Below are 22,057 nucleotides of genomic sequence, written 5' to 3'. Positions count from 1 at the left end.
AACATTGGTATGTTCCACGGTAATTCTGTTATTTGCACAAATACACAAATCAAAGGAGTCTGCCTTCTTTTCAGGTTTTCAGCCACTCTAATATTATTTATGGGTCTTACCTCTTGTTGGCTTTATTAGCAAAAATACCAAAAGACTTAATTGGAAAAATGGCTTTAAATATTAGCTGTTTTACTACAATACATGTAACCAGAGGCAACTCCATATCTCTAATAAACTAAGCTTCAGTTTAGTCGCCAGTAAAATAGAAAAAAACTTAACCCAGGGTTGTTGAGTTGGTTTAATGTGATGATAAATATTAACTGGATCTAATTCTAACATTTCTAATCACGTCTATGAACTGAAATACTGACTTACGTACTATTCGTATTTCTAATGGATATAAGCCAAGCAATTCCACTCTTAAAATTTATGTTGTCATTACAGATCAAATCTTGGAGCAATGACTTTATTAAAATTTGCATCATTCTTCATATTCAATAGGGCAATATTCTATAGTTAAGACAGGTATATAATGATAGTAAACACATTTCATACTCCTTTTCTAAAAACCCCACTAAGATTACCAGAAAAAAATGAATTTTTAAGATATAACGACATAAGCTAACAAAAAATGAAGAGAATGGGTGAAAAGACAATAGCTACAAAAATTCAGAAACTGGAAAGCAGATGGTTGAGTGACAAATGACTTAGCAAACACTAGAAAATCAAATCTTTAGCAAACAGTGGAGAAAGCCAAGAACAAACCCAATTTAAACTGTAAAATCCCCAAAAGACTCAGCAATTGGCAGGACCACATACATCCAAAGTGGGATATGGGGGAGAGAGGGCGATAAAATAAAGGAAGATTGTGTAAATGTCTTTTTAAGAAGTAACCAGCACCACTGATCCCAACCACCCCTCCCCAAAGCCAACAAAAAACTGGAAATATATTATCTGAAGAATATAAAACACAATATCCCAAGATTGAGAAAATCAAGTATAGCCATAGGCAGGAAGACATCCTAAAAACAGGATGCCTGAGTGAAGAAATATATACGGGGATACTCAGATTCCCCCAAGACCTTTTACCCAACTTTCCTATCCCCCACAACCTTCATCTCAGGCAAGAAAGAGACTTCTATAGGGGATCTAACCACCTCAAAGACAAGACATGAAGACACTGACATTAAAAGTCCTCTAACCAAACAGCCCAGTCTAGTCACCCTATAGTAAAGCTAACAAGGCTCACTGAGGATTTCTAATTAGCATTTTACTCCCCTATTCACACACAACCACCAACCATCCAAGGCTACAGAATGTGAAAGATAAAGACCAAAGCAAAAACAAACTAAGAAAACAAACCTCAGGGACACTGATCACACAAGAAGAAATATTTTTTAAAAATAATAATGTTTATATATTCATGTAAGAGAATGTACTATTGTTTCTATAGCAGGATACTATTTAGAAGGAGCAAGGACCAAAAAATAAAAGATTTGGGAAATTAAATATATAATACATGAAAACTCAATAAAAATGGAGCAAATAGAAAAGGAGATGGAAAATAGTAAAATACAAGAAAATTAGAAAAAAGTCAAGAAGATCCATAACCCCAATAAGAAGAGTTTGAGAAAGGAAACAAAAAAAAAACAGAAAATGGGAAATTTATAACCAAGACCTCATTCAAAAAAAAAAAAAAATATCCCAAGAATCAAAAGATGGTTCCAGGGGCAGCCCAGGTGGCTCAGCGCTTTACCTTCAGCCCAGGGCATGATCATGGAGATCCGGGATCAAATCCCACGTCGGGCTCCCTGCATGGAGTTGGCTTCTCCCTCTGCCTGTGTCTCTGCCTGTGTGTGTGTGTGTGTGTGTGTGTGTGTGTGTGTGTGTGTGTCATGAATTTAAAAAAAAATTTTAATTTAAAAAAATTTTTAAAAGATGGTTCCATATTAAAAGGGCACACCAAGTACTCAACAAGATGGATGAAAAGAGACCTACAGAAGGACCCATTACTATAAAATTTCCAAACCCTGGAAATAGATACAATCATAAAAGCTTTCAGAGAATTAAAGAGTGAGAGAGGGGAAGAGAGAGGGGAGTAAAAAGGTCAGAGAAAAAAATTAAAACAACACACAATATTTGAGAAATGAGAACTACCCAGACTTCTGAAAAGCAATATGGAAGCTAGAAAGCAATGGAGTAAAATTATAAAACATTACAACTTTACATGTAGTATTCTTAACCTAACCAAATAATCAAACAAGTGTCAGGGTAAACTAAAACCATTTTTTTTTTTTTTTAAGATTGTAAAGAAATCTCTACATCCAACATGAGGCTCAAACTCACAACCCTGAGATCACGAGTTGCATGCTCTACAGACTGAGCCAGCCAGGCACCCCTTAGAATTTTTTCTTTTCCTTTTTTTTTTTTTTTTTTTTAAATAATCTCACCCCAACATGGGGCTCAAATTCATGATCCTGAGATCAAGTGTCACATGCTCTATGAATTGAACCAGCTAGGCACTCCTAAAACGATTTTAAAACATCAAGTAAATCAAGAATGAACATGACATGGATCACTGCAAAATGGAAAGCCAACCCCAGGAGAAAGTGAAGGGAATCCCACAATAATGATTGTGTACCAAGTCTAGAAGACACTCAGTCCAGAATGGAGGTCAGAGGGACATGAGACACTGCCTCAGGAAGATAAAATTGATAACAATACCTGGTATGTCTGAACATCTCAAGGGACAGTCAATGAAAAAGGTGAATTAGTGATAATTACAGCAAAAAATAAGCCACAGGGTGGGGCAGAGACACTGAACTTCAGCCAGAGAACCCTATGGTAAAGCTAACAGTCAACAAGTCACACAAGATAAGCTCTTTAGTCTAACGTGCAAGCAGATGACCAAGAATTACCAGACATCTGAGGAAAGGCTCTGTCCCATAAGGCAAAGCAAAAATGGGCATAAAGCCAATTCGGAGGAAACAGACGAAAACCTGGGGCGGGGGGGTGGGGACCTACTAACATTTCTATATGTTAAGTAATATATAGAAATATATATACTATACATTCTACATGTACTAGATAGCTTGGGTGTGGTGGAGGGAGGCAGGCAAGTGTGGTACATTGTACAGCACACGAAAAGTATTATTTTACAAGAATGCTGAAATCATAACCATTAAGAAGAAAGGGTGCCATGAGGTAAGGGAGATTAGTGGAGTAGCTGATAACAAAATTAAATCTTCATTTTTCTATCCAGGAAGTTAATAAAAGCAAAACAAAAGCAGAGAGTATTTTATTTAACACACACTATACTGGGCATGTGAGTTAGATACAGTTCTAAAGGCTTTCCCAAATTCATTTCCTATGACAACCCTATTGACATAGGTACCCCCACTTTTTTTTTACATGAGCAAAATGAGGCGTAGAGGGAGGTTAAGTAGCCCAATGTTACATAAAACAGTTGACAGAGAAGATTCAAACCTACAGTCGAATTCCAGAGTCCATGCTCCTACCCATCAAAGCCATGTTGCATATCCCATAACAATACAAGCATGTTGTTTACAAACTAAGAGGTAAACAGGACAAGGATTACTAAAAGAGGTAAGTGACTGCTTTTGGGAAAGGAAAAAATGGAAAAGGAAGGGGACAGGAAGCTTTTGTTTGTTTTGATAATCATGTAAACTTTTTTACTCTTTAAACTGTGCAGGTACAACCTAAATAAAAAAGTAAAGCCTGTAGCTTAGTATTCTATAGTTAAAACATTTTATCTAATGCTACCATCCTCAGTAGGCAAAAAATGAGTACTACTCCTATTTCATAGATAAGACTTTCCTTCCTCTTCAACAAAATTTGAGGGCCCACTACATAACAGGCATTTGTATTCAGAAGACAGGTATCAATTCACCTCAAATAATGATGAGGTGAAATAAGTGCAAAAAAGCAAGCGTCTTTATTCTTTTCAATTTATTGCATATGCTGTATGACCCTGAATCTCTAATAGCTGTGCTTAAGATGAGAAACAATATAAATTTTAAATAGTGACAGAAAAAAAAAAAAAGAGAGAGAAAGGTCACCTCGTTAATTTGTTCAAAAAATATTTAGTTCTTGCCCTTAAGGAGCTCAGAGTCTTGTGAGGAAGACAGGTAAACATAATTATAATTGAATGAGTGCAGTGTGTTAAATAGAGGAATACCAAAAAGTGCTAAAGAAACAACATGTTCTGGGTAAAGGGAATGCTTTAGAGGTAACATCTGAGCTGAGTCTTAACAGGATGAATAGAAGTATGACCAGTTTTACATAAAAGGCTGTACTAATAGTTGGAAAACACAGAAGACCACAGATCAGGGTGAAATGCCTATATTTTCCCTGTTTTATAAAGGTAAGTTCATGTAAAAGGATAAAATAAGACATTAATACCTTTTCAATGAGAGTGAATTTTAAAAAACAAGATACATTATTATCTTAATGCCTGACCCATGTTTCTAATTTATGGTCTTGCCCAATGATCAACTGAAAGCATGTTCCACATACCTAATAAACATTTTAAGTTTTAAAGCGTTGAGTATTATTTCAAAAGAAACCTAAAGAATAACCATCTTTCATTTGCCTCACCACCAAAAAAAGTTTCATTGCTAACATGGTTTCTAAGTCATAATATTGAAATTATAATGTACCGCCCCCCCCCTTCTACCTCTTGAAGAGAGAAATTGGTGAGCAAACCTCAGAAGATGCAAGTGACACAGATGCTACCATGGGAAGAAAGGTAAAAAATTTTTTTTATAATCATTATCACTTTTTTCTCTCGTAGATATTCTCAAACTCCCTTCCAAGGGCAAGTTTAAATGAAACTTTTTTCTAAACTTTGGGGATAAAAGAAATAATTTGCAGTGAAACACCATGAAAAAAATAATATACATGTTTCCCCTTATTGACTTTTACAGGTATTTTAGGGGTGACACATTTTGATTTTTCAGCATTTAAAGGATACCTATGAAACAAAACTTTCCTGGTTTTGATGACTTTGATGCTAACTAACAAAGGTTCAAATATGTAGTAAATTCAAAACAGGTAGAGTCAACTCAAGTTACTTCACACCAATATTCAATCATACTTCTTGTTCCTTTATTTCCAAATCTTTCTACATAATTCACCCCTAATTAATCTTCCTCTCAGTTACCGTATGGAAAAATTAATTTTGTCCTAAATACCTTAAACTGCCCTCTATCCCTACAATTAAAAACCTACTTCTAAGTGGCAACATCTGACTTTAATTGTCTGGAAAAGCAAGTTGTGGAAAGCTCTATCATGCCCTACCACCAGGGGAAGAAAAGGAGAAAGTCAACCAGGAGACCACAAATGGTAATTAACAAAAATCATGGCAGGTTTCAATTCAAAATGTGTGGTTTTCATTTGTGTATTTCATCTGTCTTTTATCTTGCTGGATTCAGTATCCACATAATACCTGATTTTCAGGGGCTTCACTCAATCACACACTCTAGATTTAGAAAACATTAATATTTGGGGTAAATAATTATTTAAAATTATAGTGAATATTAGAAATTACAGGTGTGAATATTGACCTATGAAACAGAGTTTTATCAGTAATTATATTAGGACTCTTAAGGAAACCACATCCTAGAAGAGGTCCTCTTAAGTAAACTTTGTATACGTGATACGGAATTCATTTGGTTAGGTAACAAGGTTTTAATTATATGACTCCTGAAAAAATTATAATTTAAAATCTTGTCTTTCAGGATTTTTATATCAATTAACCATACTTTTAACTAACATCTCTTAAGTAATTAAAAAAAATATATGTATCGTGAAAACCTCACTGGAACGTTTGGCCTTTGTTCTCTTTTTCTAAAAACTGCAATTCTTTTGGAATACTCTCAATTTTTCCAAAGTGAAAACCACAAAGACATTTAGTATATAAATTTCCAATTGGTTTGATGAAAGTTCCATCACAAAAATCTCCAACTAATACTAAAATAATTAAATGTCTTTAGAGCTTATTCCGAGTTGCATGGCTAAAATAAATAGCCTTGGTCATTAACTCCCTATGATACTATTTTGATCAAGGTTAGTCACAGACCGGCAAATCTGTGACAAGAACATTCCTTTAAAAATCAACTTTGTTTAAAGCCATGTAGAATCATTAGAGATTTCACAACTTTCTAATCAGTCAGCTTAAAGGACACAATTTGATTCAGTGGCATGGTTAGAGCATTATTTCCAATTCAATCATGAAAACACTGGCTTAATAGTGGTTTTTTTTTTTTTTTTTTTGGCCTTATGTATTTTTTTGGCAAAGAAGGGAACAGGTGGAATAGATTAACAGGAGAACAAAGTCTTATTTCCATGCCCCTATAAATCCAACCCTTCAAGACTTTCCTTATTCTTTAAAATGGCTACCACCTTGATCCACTATACAAAAGGGAAAATAAAATGTACAGACTACCACTATCAAAGATAAATCTGGTTATTTTGACGGTGTAAGCCCCGCCCCTCCCCCATGACATACTTTCTAGGATTCCCATTCCTCTTCGGTTCAGATAAAATGACCATTAAATAAGTGTACAAAAGTTGGTCAATTACAGTATAAGGGTAACCTATATAACCCAGACTAGGTCATCTTTCCTATAATGTCTGACTAGGGAAAGCAGGTAACATCATCTTTTGCAGACTAAGATCAAACACAGTAGAAGTGAAAAGGAGAAACATTCGTGGGAACCACAGCACCCCCCCCCTCCAGCCCCCAGAGATGATCATAAGGATTTTAGTAATTCAAAGGAATGGATGAACTATTATATAGGTTAGCAAAAATCTTCTGTAAGAAATCCCTTTAAAAAGCGTAAGTAACAAAAAAAACAACTGGTGCCCTCAGACCTATACTTAATAATACTCAATAACTATTGTCAAATAGTTTGCATACTTACACCCACCTGCTATCTCCACTCTGAAACCATTCCATGACACTCTTGCTCTAGGAAACTTACCACGAAAACGATTTTCACACACAAAAATGAAAAAAGAGGTAATGCTCTCGACAAATGTTGTGCATGTACAAAGCTACTCAATAGATTCACTACTCTGAATCTGCTGAATGTCTGCAGAAACACGGCATAATCTTACCTCTCATCCTCGCCATCCACCAGGGGTGTCGTCAGCGGTAGCACCTTCAACGGGAAAAGAGAAGCAGAGGCTGCTAGGCTGCTGCTACTCCCATCTGAAACTGCTGACATTCCCCCACTGTCACCACTGATAGTCTGAGGTAAGCCAACTAAGGAGGGTTCCGCTGGGCGCCTGGCATCTTCAATTTGGCTTCCAATTGCCTGAGCTAATGATTGTGCAGAGAACTGAGTAGAACTTAGTGGGATCTGTTGTGCCAGAGGCAGATTTATATTAGTTGCTATCAAGGGAGGTTGACTAACACTCTGAACCAAATTACCATTTTGAGTGGCAGGGGTTTGTGCTATATTCTGTGGTGGAACCAAGTTTGTTGGGGCAGAAGGCATTCCAGAAGGACCAGCTGAACTAACCTGATTTGTAACAGAAATACTACTAGCAGAGGGCAAAGGACTAACTGCAGGCAACTGCTGCGAAACTTGAGCTACTGATTCTACTCCTTGCGGCTGGGGAGGCACAGTTAACAAGGTACTTTGGGGTGCAAGGACCAATTGTTGAGGAAGGCTCGAAGCACTAGTTTGAACTCCCTGATGAATAATCGCGGTCTGAGCAGGTGAAACTATCTGTGAAGACGGAGGAGCACCTTGCTGAATAACTGAAGGTGTGACTTGGGTAGAGGGCTGCTGCACTGCAGTAGCTATGTTTGCCTGTTGACCAATATTTGCGATTTGACCGCCAGTAGGTACCACAGATCCTGCCGTCTGAGCCTGGCCAACAGGCTGGCCAGAGGCCCCTGCAGGTTGTGCTTGGATCGCGGTGGGCTGCACTGGCAGCTGGATACTCTGTGGCTGGGCCGTAGGAATCACGGTCGTTCCTGCTCCCACGGCCGCAGCACTGGGCTGTCCCGAGGACACCGCTGTTTGGAGCATCGGTGGCGGCGGCGGCGGCTGCTGCTGCTGCACATACTCTGAAGTAGGATTCTGAGTCACCGGTTTACCATGGCCTGGGACCATCTGTGCAGATACAGTCGTTTGCTGTTGTCCGTACTGTAACTGTTGGGGTGGTGCCCCTGGAAGGGGAGCTTGCACTGGAGGAGCCGGCTGAGAATATGGCAGTTGGGGTTGAGCCAAACTGGAAATGGAAGGCTGCTGACCTAAAGCTGAAGTTACACCAACCACATTCACAGGTGATGGCTGGATACCTGTCGCGGTACTGAGAGTGGCTTGCAGAGGGACCGGCTGAAGACCTGGCTTTTGATAGCTCAGTTCTTGCGACTGCAACTGTACTTGTGTGATCTGTGACTGAGAAATACTCTGTGGTATACTGACTGCTGAAATACTCTGAGGACCAGAGCTACTGAAATCCATCTGTTGAAGAGCCATACCTTGAAGAGTTGGCGGGCGGCTGCTGCTGCTGCTGCTGCTGCTGCTGCTGCACCACCACAGTAGGGGCTCCCATCTCTCCACTTCCCACACTCTCTGTGTAGTGACTCAGTGTGCTGACACTACTGCTCACTGAACTCCCACTAGTGCTCTCCCTCTCAGAAGTCACTTCTGGGTTTTGTTTTACAGTTTCCACCACTTTATTCATCGCCACACCTTCTGCAGCAGGTGCGGCGTTTTCTTTCTCATAGAACTCGGTGCAGGTCCATCTACCTTTCTTAAAAGGTTCAGAACTAGAATCTAACTTCACAACTCTGAACCTCGACGTGTTAACTGTCGGTGGCTGCTGCTGACTGGAACCTGATCCCACAGTCATCCCTGCAGCTGCATTAGGGGCGCTGTTAACAACAGCGGAGGAAGAAACAGAAGAACCATTGCCCATGCCACTCAAGATATTCACATTCACACCGCTGCCAACTCCAGGCCCGACACTCGCACTAGCAGCACTAGGAATATTGCTGGCATTTATACTGGCATTACTAAGCATGCTGCCCGTCACGCTAGGATTGAAAGTACCCACAGCAGTGATGTTAACATTATTCACCGTAGTGGTGCCAGTAGCAGAACTTATACCTATACTGCCGGTAGTACTTGGAGCTCGGATGTTAGTCATTACGGATGCAGGCGAGCCTCCCGATGATACAGCAGAAGTCGGTGCAGCTGGTGCAACGCTGTCGGAGCTTCCAGGGGCAGAGAGTTTTCTGGACCCCGGACTTGAGGGAGGCCCTCCGGGGATGGGTGGACTGGCCACGCCGGCATGGGATGGATGGTGGTGCCCGTGGTGGAGGTGGTGCCCGTGATGAACGTGGTGGTGGTGGTGATGGAGGTGGTGAGGATGAGCGTTCCCATTGATCACAACGTTCTGCGGGGGAAGGTGAGGCAGATGCGGCTGCGGGAGGTGGGGCTGGTTGGGAGACACTGCCCCAGGTGTCTCGGCTTCCTGGAAGTTATTGAGAGTCTCTTCCGAGGAGCTGCGCTCAGGCTCCCCCAAGTCGGTGGCCCTGGAAAGCGACACATCGAGGATCTCGGAGGACGACAGATCCTCCGTGTGGGACTCGTCCAGGTCGTCGTAGCTCTCCGTGTCCTCGGCGATGCTGTTGTTGGAGCTGATGCTGGCGGAGATCTGGGCCGGGGTGACGCTGGTTATCTGGAAGCCACTTTTCTTTTTCATCTGAGTTCCGCCCGGCGCGAGGGGCTGAGCCTGCAGCTGAGCCTGCGAGAGGAGGTTCAGGCTTTGTGGAGGCGGCGGCGGCGGCTGCGGCTGCGGCTGCGGCGGAGGCGGAAGATCCTCGGAAGATGTGACACTACTACCGACGCCGGTACCTGCCGCGCTGAGCGCAGGGGCGCCGCCGCCGCCGCCGCCGCCGCCGCCGCCGCGCCGCCGCCGCTGCCCCTTCGAGGGAACATCGCCGGCTGCGCCATCTTCCTAGCGCCAATGTCTGCAGCGGCCGCGGCCGCCGCGGCGGTGGACTCGGGCGGCTGGTGCATTGTGTCGGGGGCCGGGGGGGCGGAGGAGGCGAGTGCAATTTCCTTCTTCTGCACCGTAATCTTTGTATTCGAGACGCCGGGGAGGAAAACGGGACCTGACGCTCCGCCCGGCGCGGGTCCGGGTCCTCCGGGTCCTCCGGGTCCTCCGGGTCCTCCGGGTCCTCCTCCTCCTCCTCCTCCTCAGCAGAAGGCGCCGGCCGCTCCGGCCTTCGAGGGCGAGCTTCGGGGAGGGAGGATGAACGAGGGTGAACAGGGCGGCCCGAGAGGTGGGGGGACCCCTTCAGCCCTCCGCCATTCACTTTCCCCTCTGGCCTCACACCCCCCTTTCTAGTCCGCCTTCACGTGGGGTGCGGGGCAGGAGGGCGGGGGCGGGGGCGGGGGAGGGTGGGGGCGGGGTGGGGTGGGGGACGAGGGGGAGGAGGAGGTGGGGAAGCCGACAAATGCCCACCTTCTCCGGCCGACTCGGGGGCACCGCGGCCCCAGCGGCGGCGGCCGCTGCAAGAGCCTCCCGGGCGCCGTGCACCGGCCGAGGCGGCGCGGAGCGGGGGCCGCCGTCCCCTCGCCGCCCCCGAGCCCCGAGCTCAGGGTCGCTCAAGCCTGTCCCCTCCCGGCCCCGCCGGCCCCGCCGGCCCCGCCGGCCCCGCTCGGCCCTCCCCGCCCGCGCCCCGCGGACCCTCTCAAACCCCCTGGGCTCGCGGCGGCTGTTCCGTGAGCAGACGCTGGCCGCGGCCGGGGCCGGGGCCGGGGCCGGGGCCGGGGCCGGGGCCGGGGCGGCGAGGCTCGGAGCGGGGCGGCGGGGCGCCCGGTACGGTGAGCCCAGCAACGGGGCGCGGGCGGGCGCGCAGGGACGCCGGGTCCTCGCGGAGCACGGCCGGGGCGCGGCGGCGGCGGCGGCGGCGGCGGGAGCGCAGGGACCGCTCCATCACTGGCAGCCATGGAGCCCGAGCATTTTCCTCCCTCGGGGCAGGCGCCTCGGCTCGGCACGCGTCCTCGGGGAGGAAGGGGCCGGCGCCCGGGCCTCCCCGGGGGGCGGCGGCGGGCTGCGAGCCGCTCCGCTCCTCGCCCTCGCCCTCGCCCTCGCCCTCGCCCTCGCCCTCGTCCTCGTCCTCGCGGGCGGCTCCTTCCTCGGCGGCGCTGGGGGCCAGACGGGCTGGTGCAAGCGGCTGCAGCCGACGCCGTTCAAAGGAGCGGGAGGTGGGGCTGGCCGGTGTCGGCGAGTGGGTGGGTGCGGAGGGCGGGCGGGCGGGCGGGCGGGGAGGGGGCCGGGGTGGTTGTTACTAGTGCTCTGCTCCGGCTCCGCCGCGTCCCCCAGTCTCTCGCGGCAGCGGGAGAGGAGGGACCAGCGCCCGAGCGCAGGAGGAGGAGGAGGAGGAGGAGGAGGAGGAGGAGGCGGCGGCGGCGGCGGCGGCAGGGGGGAGGGGGAGGGGGCAGGCACAGGAGCCGGAGGAAGATGGCGTCTGCGCATGCGCCCCGGCGCCGCAGACATAAAGCCGGGTCCGGCGGAGGAGGCGGCGGCGGGGCTTCGGGCCTCGCCGAGCGCCGGAAATTGCCGAAGGCTGGCGGAGGCGCCGAGGCCGCGGAGAGAGGGGAGGGGAGGGGAGGGGAGGGGAGGGGCGCTTCGGGCGGAGGAGCGGATCCGGGTCGGGCTGCGCGGCTCGGCCCGAGTGGGGGCGGGGCACGGGGCGCGCGCGCGCAGGTTAGGTGTGTCCGCTCTGTTCTCGCTCGCGGCCGGTGCGCGTGCGCGGGCGCGGGCGCGGGCGGGCGCGCGGCAGGGGAGGGGGCGCGGCGGGGCGCGGCGGGGCGGGGCCCGGGAGTGCGCGCCCCGGGGAGGGGGTGGGTGTCCGCGCCCCCCCCCCCCGCCCTTGCCCGCCCGCGGAATGGGTAATGAGGCTTTTCTCCGCAGCAACAGCATCACGAGTTGCAGTTCCCAGGAGCCCGCCGCCACCGCCACGACACGACATGAGTCAGGCTTTCTTCCCAGGCGCGTGGCGGAGCCCTCCTCCTCCCACCACCACCCCCCCCTCCCTCCCCCCCGCTGCACCTGGGCGCGCCCCCGGCCCCCTGCAGGCGGAGCTCGCCCACCCCCCGCCCCCCCGCCCCCGCGCTCCTGCGCCCCGAGCTCCGCGGACCGCGCCAGGCCCGAGCGCCTCCTAGGTAGGTGCTGCCTTTTGTGCAGTGCGGTGGTGACTGCCATGCGGTCCCCTCGCCCTTCGACGGGCCGGGGTGCGCCAGCCCCGGCAGCTGTTGCAGCTGCTGCAGCTGCTTGCTCTTAGCTGCCGGGGTTCCTCCCGGGCAGGCTGCGGTCTGGAGAGGGCGTGCTTGCCTGCAGTCCATCCCTACCCATCCCTACCTGGAGGGAAGCCGCAGCCTCTAGCCCTTGTAAACTAATTGACCTCAACAGGTGGAGCTGGTCTCCAGCTCGCAGGCCTTTTCGTCTAGGCTATAGCCCCCACCCCACCGACCCACCTCACCCACCCTGTGGGTTGGACTTACAAGACCAAAGTCCTGGTGGCCACACAGGTGCAGTGATCAATGAAGACCACCTTTTGCAGGTGAAAAAGAAAAAGCCATCTGCAATTCCAGTTTGAAACAAAACAAAAAAACAAACAAACAAACAAAAAACCTGCACGGTCTGAACACAGTTCTGCAGAAGCAACGTTAGATCTGATTGGAGGCAGTTTACTGGAAGTTGCTTCCCTAGCACTACCCGTCGAAACATTCCAGCTCTAAGCTAGAATGTGCTACTAAGCGGGAATGTGCTCCTCGCCCAGGAATTAAACAACAACAAACTGGTAGGGGAAAATCCTAGAGAGAATTAATTAATTAATTAATTAATAATTAATTAATTATCTATTTATCTGTTTGTTTGTTTAGGTTGTTACAGGACTAAACTTTTATGGTTAGACCTCTAATTTAGGAAATCTCACAGCTGTGTGGGGTAATAATCCGACTTCAGGAGCTTGTTTGAGCCTAAAGAGCTGTAGTCTCTTGCACAGTTTGATAGACATCTAGTTGTCCATTCGGCACGTTAGCTTTAGGTTTCTCTACATTTTCTTCATTCCATTCCACAGAGTCACCATTCTCTTGTACCACTGAATAAAAGTGCACCCTCAACACCCTGTGTATATCCTTCGTCAAAGTTATAATATATTGTTGCTTTTTCTGTGGTCTCCCCCACTGAACCCAAACGCAGGAATACATTTTTTTTTTTTTACTTTAAATTGCTAATGTGGAGCTCCGTGCTAGGTACAAAGTAGGTGACCACAAATATTGAAAATGGTGTGATAATAAAAATGAAATACGTTTGAAGAAATGGCACTTGTGGTATGATATTAATGAATGTATTTCTACACACCCATGGCCATTCGTGTATTTTACAAAAATATATTTTTTTAATATCCGACAATTTTTATTGCAGGTGAAACTGGTGGTTAATGGTGGCCATCCATGGTTGAAATGCAAATCTGACATACTATTTAATAGTTTGTGAGTGGAAAATAGAAACTATCCTAGCCATTTGAACCTGCAATGGGATGTAGATAGACAAAATATGTTTCTTTGGACTCCTATGAAAGAAAATGTTCTTGATCTCTCAAAATGTTGTGTTAGGTCCAAGTTTTAAATTACCCCAAACAAAAATGAATAACCCCAAACAACAACAGCTCAACACACACACACACACACACACACACACACACCCTTGGACCCTAAATACCCTCTATGATTGTACTGATAGGATTAGAAGCAGATGAAACTTACAATAAAGTCTTATCCAAAGTTGACAATAAGTTGAGACAGCCCTACGAAAGCAGATACTCGTTCTGATAACCAGTAGTAGTAAAGGATATTGTTTGGGGCTGGTTTGTTGGGGGTAGGGAGGTTGGTAGTATTATTTCTTTTAAAAGGAAGTTCAAAAAAAGAAAAAACTTCCAGGAGAATGTAAGTCATAGGAAAATATGGCCTTTTCAAACGTATTTCATTTTTGTCTGTCATATCACTTCCAAATTCCTGTTTAGGCTGCATCAAGCCCCACTAAGATACAAGGATCAACCCTGCGATTATGGAAACCTGAGTTTTAGAAACCTCTCTGGATCTCTCGGTTGCCAGCATTTCTGTGGCCATTTTAAGTACATTAAAACAAGCAGAAGCACTTGAACAGCCAGGTGCCTGCCGTTCTGTTACCGCCTTTTAATTTTAAAAGTCTGGATTTTTTTACATTAATATGAAATGCTGAGTGCTATATGTAATGAAGTCATTAAATCCTTTGAACTTAGTACTTAGAGTTCTCCTTTGCCTTTTGAAAGACTGAATTTCCCGTTTACATTCTGAAGGTGTAGCTCTGAATTACTCTCTGTTGACTGTAGTGCAGTGTTCACTTAAATCTAGTTACTGCGACTTTGAAAACAAACGTGTCTTTGGCTGTGTTTAGTGTTTTTTTTCCTGCCATGAAATAGAAAATTTGCTGAACATTATGACACAACTTACCTAATTGTGAGAACCGTGAAATGGGTCGGTCTTTAAAACCAAGTGATTCTCCAAAAGTAATGCCTCCAAAGGGCAGGAGGAGAATACTGAACACTCAGAACAGCGATGAGTGGCAAAGACAGGTATTAAGGAAAAACGTGTACAGAAAAGATGCCTAGTAATTCTAGCTAACCAATGCTTCAGTCATCAATATTACTTATCTGTAACTTTAAATACCATCTGAAAAAAAGGTCACACATTTTTACAAATGCAGAAACTTATGCCTAGGGATATTACAGCATGTTTATGAATCAATTCGCTCTCTAGAAAATTTTTTAAATGAGACCAGAAGTAGTGTATGCTATTTGACTTTTGTAAATAGCACAAAATGCTTATTTTGAAATTTCTCATTCAAATTTCAATAAGTGCAGTTTAGCTTTTAATTAATTTTTGCAGCATTTAATTTTTTAATACAAGTATGTTTCTGATCAGTGACACAATTTTATATCCTCAAAGGAGATATTCTTATAAAACAATAGAAGTTTGAATTCAGAAATTTTAATTTATGGTTCAGAGGGCACACTGATACACAATTCTACCCTTTGAAGGAAAAGACATTCTCATTTTAGAAGTGATCACAGAGGTATTAAATAACTTGTCCATAGTTTATACCCAAGTCTGGATACTCAGGTCCTCTAAATTTCAGATTCCATGCCTCTGGGTGGAGAGATTTTTCTAAAAAAGCAGTCTGAACTCTAGGGACTGGTATTTTTTTTTTTTTCCAAAACTTTCTTGGAAATCAATGAGTGTTCTTTTAATGCTTTTGAATGCCAAGAAAGATATGCTGCACACACACTAATTACATACAGCTTTTCTTCTTCATGAAGAGGATAAAAGACTTTTTGCCTGTTTGACCAAATATAAATGTTACAGATTCTGCTATAGTCTTTTCTGACTTATGAATGTGTTAATTTAGAGAATTTTCTCACAATTGAAAAAAAATCCTAACTTCTGCTACAGAACCATGAAGTGACAATGCAAAAAGAAGGAATTTGTTAATTTAGGGTTTTTTTTAAGTCTATAGTCAAATAACACTCCAAATCTCCCCAGATGAGAGCTAATATTTACTTAATGCCTACTCTGTACTACACATTGTTCTAAATGCTTTAAGTGTTTTATCTCAATCCTCACAACTGTATAAAGTAGGGACTATAATTACCCCACCCCACTTTACAAATAAGTAAAGTGAGGTGCCCAGAGGTTGAGGTCTCACAAGTTGGCAAGTGCTGAGACTGCGATGCAAATGGCTGTAGTGTAACCACCCCTCACAGCTGCCTCCAGCCACTTCCTTAGATCAGTCTCCTGCCAATTCTAGCTCCCAAGTTAACTTTCTACAGAGTACTCACAGTTTTGTTTTTTCTAATGAGGCCTCCAAAGGATCTGGGAGCATCCTTTTCTCGCAATGCAGAGACATTCTAAGAAAGAGTGTACGTATTTCAGACTCTACTGTGGTCATGTAGGAACTGGACATAAATGAACAGAACAACGATTTGGTAAGTTGGATGATCTTTCACTGATCAAAAGCAGATGTCGACTGAAAAAAAGGCATTAATCATACATAATTGAGGAACGCTGTCTATATAGGACAAGATAAATGTTTTCCCATTTTAGCAATTAGCATTTATTGAACATGAGTGCCTGTAGAATAGAGACAATAGTAATCTAGCCTTTTCAATATGTTCTAAGGACCAATTTGTATTTGTACATCTTTTTGAATAAAATTATAGAAATAAATACATTTATTATTTTTGTTTGTATCATAATTCTAATAAGACGTCTGTCCTTCTACCGTGCATGAACCAAAACCAGGTCAAAAAGTACAAATCATAGCAGCCAGTGTTTCTTTGTATTTAAACATTAGGTTCATGAACAGTTAGGTGTATTCTCAAGTCTCAAAGCTCAAGGGAAAAGGAATGGCTGTTGAAGTCATTCCTTAATATAAAATTTTCCTTTGGTCATTCATTTTCGCCCTCTGTTCTGACTTTATCTTTTAAAAAAAAAAAAACTGATAAGGTAGTTTTTAGTAACATTTAAATTGACATTTCCAGTTAATTTCATTGTAGAAGAAAAACAGTAATTCATTAAAGGCCAAAATCTTTTCTTATTGTAATACCTTTAAAAAAAAGAAGAGGGATGCCTGGGTGGCTCAGCGGTTGAGCAGCTGCCTTCAGCTCAGGTCCTGATCCTGAGTCTGGGGATCCAGTCCTGCATCAGGCTCCCTGCCAGGAGCCTGCTTCTCCCTCTGCCTGTGTATCTGCTTCTCTCTGGGTGTCTCTCATGAATAAATAAATAAAATCTTAAAATATATATATATATATATATATACTTTAAAAAAAGAAAAAAAATCTTAGATGTACACAAGATAATTGGAGACAGAAACATAGATAAAATCCATTAATGTTACAACCACGTAATGTTACAGGCAATAGTATTGCTTACATATGGAAGGTGTTTACAAAACCTTTCTATATGAAGGATAAAATTAGAATGATTTAAAAAGGAGAGGTTAGAATTTCAAAGTAAAGTGTGAGATGGAATTTAGGAGGAAAAAGCCCAACATAATTGATTTGTTTTATTACATGCTATACACACTTGTTAAACTCAGGATAATTAAGTATATAACTGAGGTAAACATAAAGTTAATTGCAAAAATTCCAACCAAGCTTTCCATCAAAAAAATGGAAGAGAAGGTCCAGGTGCTCTTTTGCCCTAGTTATTTATAGATAGGAATGGGATCACATGATAATGCCGATTCAGTGACTTACCTTTGATGTTTAAAGTTTCTTTTTTTTTTTAAGATTTTATTTATTAAAGAGTTTCTAAACATACTCCTTATTCAAGTCAGAACTGACATAAAAATGGTTGTTAAATTACACCTATATCAATACATATTTGAATAGGTAATAAATTAGGTAATATTTATATTATCCCAACATTGATCCCAAATTATTCGATAAAAACAAGAATTTTGAGGGATGCCAGAGTGGCTCAGTAGTTGAGCACCTGCCTTTGGCTCAGGGCTTGATCCCGGATTCCTGGGTTCGAGTCCCGGCATCGGGGTCCTTACATGGAGCCTGCTTCTCCCTCTGCCTGTGTCTCTGCCTCTCTCTCTCTCTGTGTCTCTCATAAATAAATAAATAAAATCTTTACAAAAAAAAAAAAAGAATTTTGAAAGGAATACTTCCAATAAAAAGCATCCTGAGAAAGGAGCTAAATTTTCTTTATTTGGTCAAGCATATGATAGGTACTCAACAAGTACTTACAAAGAATTTCATAAATCCTGCATTATATAATAATATTGTCAACATAACTTATCACATGAACTTTACTACTAGACTTTTCACAAGATGTTTCTGAAGAACATTAAGTTCAAAAATTATGACATTAGGAAATAAGCTCATTATCAAAATTTTGGTCAAGGGCATTCAATGGTATTAAATTTCTTTCTCTGTTCTTTACTTGATCTCTGTAAAATTCTCCTTGTCCAACCTAAGCCTATAACAACTTGCTGACTACTCTTTTTCATGGAACATCATGCCCAAAGCATTTTATTTTTTCTGTAAGCAGCAAAGTCCAGTGAAAACAGTAAGAAGATACGAGTTGAATCTCTCCTTTTCTGACAGCTTTGCATTTGTTTAGGGATAGGGCATCCTGTTAAATACTGATGAGAACTGGAATCTTCAGCCTTTGTGGATTTTGGAAATACATTCTTTCCATCCTTGTTTAAGGATATGAAGAATTGATGTGCTTCTTCCAGTGAGATGAACCCCAGAACTATTTTCTAAGAACGTACTTGGCATGACTAGTCACAGACCTCCTACAAAGCCTACAATAAGTAGAGTAATTTCAGATAAAATGATCCATTGTTTAAAGCTTGACTTAGTTAATATGTCTAAAAAATTTACTAGCTTCCTATTAGTCAAAACTTCCATTTTGAAATGTTAATATCAAATGAGGGTTTTGCTATTATTTTTGCATTTCTTCCTATACGAAATATCTTTTTTTCTTTTACTTATGATTGTAAACGGTAATAGGACATGCCACCACATGCTGCTTTGGTATATCGATATTTTGAGTTATAGGCACTTAAAAAGCAAATGCAGGACTATCTATGAACTCCTTTTATCTGCCTGAAGACATATTCTACAAAAGGAACTCAGATATCATAAATGCCCTCCCCTGGAGTTTCCTCAACCAACTGTCATGAAGAAGTGACTTCAAGTTGACACCATATTCAGACTTTGTCACAAACTATCATACCTCTCATCTGTTCTTCTAATGGCCCATTCATCTTTCCCAAAAATCATTCACTCTCCTCTATCTCCCCTACCCTTTCCCTCTTAAGATAGCACTTAATCCTGAATTCTAAAGACACCTCAGAGAGTAACTCATTTTTCCTGAGTGCCTCCCATTTTTCCTGAGTGCCTCCCATGCTTACTGGAGGTAAGCATGTTAATAAATTTGTTTGGTTCCCCCCCCCCTTTTTTTTTACAAGGGTCTCAGCTAAGAACTCAGAAGGGTAGAGGGAAAATTATTTTTCTTCCCCTACAATTGTCAGGATAATAAAAACTGCCTTCCATTATATAACTTAGGTTAGAATAAAGAAACTACCTTACTGGGGCACCTGGGTGGCTCAGTGGTTGAGCATCGGCCTTTTGCTCAGGTTGTGATCCCAGGGTCCCAGGATCAAGTCCTGAGTCCCGCAGTGGGCTCCCCACAGGGGGCCTGCTTTCTCTCTGCCTGTGTCTCTGCCTCTCTCTATCTCTCATGAATAAATAAATAAAACCTTTAAAAAAAAATAAAAGAAGCTACCTTGCTGATCATTATGGATATGTTTCTAAATTGAATACGTAATATTTATTTAGCACAGTGTACAAGCGGTCAGTAAATTCTTTTTTTTTTATTTTATTTTTTTGAGAGAGAGCACACCCGACGGTAGGGAGTGTTTGAGGGAAAGGGAGAAGCAGACCCCTGACTGAGCAGGAAGCCAGATGAGGAGCTGGATCCCAGGGCCACAAGATCCTGACCTGAGCATAAAGCAGATCCTTACCCAACTGAGCCACCCTGGCGCCCCCAGTAAATTCTTTTTTAATCGTAATTATTCTGTAGCTCTAGTATGTTCCTAGTGAATACATAGTAGCTGCCTGAAAATAGGACTTCTTTATGCTGTTTCTTTTTTTGGAAGAACAGGAATATTTTGACCCCACAGCCTCTCAGATCTGTAGAATCTTCGGAGGAGGCAATTCACCATTTCCACCCAGCTCTGCATTATTAAAATGTCCAAAGAAAATAGTCTTTGGCACTGTTTCCAATAACTTTGTTCTAATAAGACATTAACTTAGCATTCATCTTATTACTAGTTGTACCAGATGAGTCACTCATTTAAGACTCAGACCTTCATATATTTTCAAATAGCTTTGATCTACAAGTCAACATTTTTTGAATGTCTAATAGATTTTATAGCAAATGCCGTATTTGCCATTTCTCTCTCTTCCCTTCCCATTCCCTGCTCCCCCCTCCCCCCCACTGCCATTCCCCTAATCATACTTCAGAAATTGAAATTACAACCCAGCTTCACGTTGATGAAACCCCAAAGTAGTATAATACTTCATTTACTTCTTTGTGAATATTATGCAGCAGCAGCCACATAATAACACGACTTGCTATCCATCCTAAGGACATGAGTTCTACTTCATGAATAATACTGCTGCAAAAACATAGACAATAAAAACAAATAAAAGCGTATCGACTAATTAAAAGTAAAAACATTCAACATCTCACAAATGCATATTAACAAGTATGACTGATCCTATCTGAGTTGTATTGCAGATATTTTTTACTTCATTAGGTTAAAATATGGTTTTTCTCCCCTGAAAAGTACTTAAAGTTGAATTAACTAAAAGTATGTAGTAATTTGTGGGCTGCTGTATTGGTAACAACTAGAAGATAGGAAATGTGGGGTTTTGTTCCCCTTAGAAGAACTAAGGACAGGAAAGCTAAGACCAATCCAACTTCAGTGTCATTAAGTGAATAACTACTGTGGGCCCTTTATCAGATGAAATTGCCTATACAATAGTCTTTTATATACCTCTGGAAGCACAAAAAGAGATAACCTTCCCCCACCCCTTACCCCCAGCTTAGATATATTTGCATAACCTTATTGTAAACAAAGGGCAAATGGAAAGGAACAGGAGAACAATTTGGTTCGTATTTCACCAAAGACATTCTTCCTCCAGGTTAAAAGTAACTAGAGACTTTCAAATTATTGTAAACACTTCTTAATCCCCCAACTACATTGGCACAATATGGAGTTTTAGAAATTAGAGGACTAATTTCAATGTGGGGCACCTGGCTAGCTCAGTAGGTAAAGCAGGGGACCCTTGATCTCAGGGTCTGAGTTTGAGCCCCATGTTGGGTGGAGAGATGACTTATATCAATAAATCTTTTTTTTTTTTTAAAGATTTTGTTTATTTATTCATGAGAGACACAGAGAGAGGCAGAGACACAGGCAGAGGGAGAAGCAGGCTCCATGTAGGGAGCCTGACGTGGGACTCGATCCCGGGTCTCCAGGATCAAGCCCTGGGCTTAAGGCGGTGCTAAACCACTGAGCCACCCGGGCTGCCCTCAATAAATCTTTTTTAAAAAAGAATAATTTCAATGTGAAATAATAGCAGCATTGTAGTTGAGAAACTATGATTCCTCACTGATGCATACATCTGCTGGGAAATGAGCATCTGGTAGTGCCCAGTACAGATGTAAAAAACTGCAATTATCGCTCCTTATTTTGATCATTCATTCTTAGTAAGTGTATGAGTATTGTTAGTTGCCTTAATTTTCGTTGTTGGGTTTTTGCTTTGGTTTCTCTGTTTTTTTTTTTCACGGTAGACATTTGCCTCTGTGTTCTAAATCTAACAATATTACTAAAATGACCGGGAAATACACCAAACATAGCAGAAAGCAGGGAGAGTAACAATGTACTAAAAGATTCTTTGAGGCTACTTGTTCCCTGATAAACATGATAGCAAACAACCCTGCATAAAATAAAACTGAGTCCCTATGTATTTAACATTCATCAATTTTATTACATGGCAGCCTATTATCCTTACAGGGACAGATGGAATATTCCTAAGGAGAAAGACTTAAAAAGTACGTTTTCTGTTTAAAAATAAGTAACAGTAATAAGTCATCAGCTCCACTTTTAAAGCACTAACACGAAGTTTTCTAAAACATAAGCTTAAATTCCATTTTCAACAAGGAAACTAGGGAACTTTTTAAAAGCTTAGACTTGCTTGTCCAGTTCAGGAAAGGCCCCCATTCCATTGACGTGACTGTGTTGTCCCAAGGGCCAGAAGAGCCTGAAGTCTATGGCACAGATTGAATTGCATTTTGATCAGTATTTAGGCTACAATCTCCACCTAGTTATTTGCATGTGAATTTCCCAAGGGCAGTTTGCATTCCTAGACCATCTTGAACCTCTC

At 43.2% G+C, this 22,057-nt stretch overlaps 1 protein-coding gene across 1 annotated transcript in view; it reads right to left on the bottom strand.

Moving 5' to 3' along the window:
- Window positions 1-10,144, bottom strand: part of TSC22D1 (TSC22 domain family member 1) — a 131,477-nt gene extending 121,333 nt beyond the window's left edge. Inside the window, 3 exon segments of the mRNA XM_055335797.1 lie at window positions 7,132-8,529; window positions 8,531-9,933; window positions 9,936-10,144. Coding sequence (XP_055191772.1) covers window positions 7,132-8,529; window positions 8,531-9,933; window positions 9,936-10,055 — 2,921 coding nt within the window. The 5' untranslated portion in view covers window positions 10,056-10,144.
- Between the last annotated feature and the right edge of the window lie 11,913 nt (window positions 10,145-22,057).

The sequence above is a fragment of the Nyctereutes procyonoides genome, unplaced genomic scaffold (assembly GCF_905146905.1).
Source record: "Nyctereutes procyonoides isolate TBG_1078 unplaced genomic scaffold, NYPRO_anot_genome, whole genome shotgun sequence".
Classification (NCBI taxonomy): Eukaryota; Metazoa; Chordata; class Mammalia; order Carnivora; family Canidae; genus Nyctereutes; species Nyctereutes procyonoides.
This window is presented reverse-complemented; position numbering and strand designations above follow the sequence as displayed.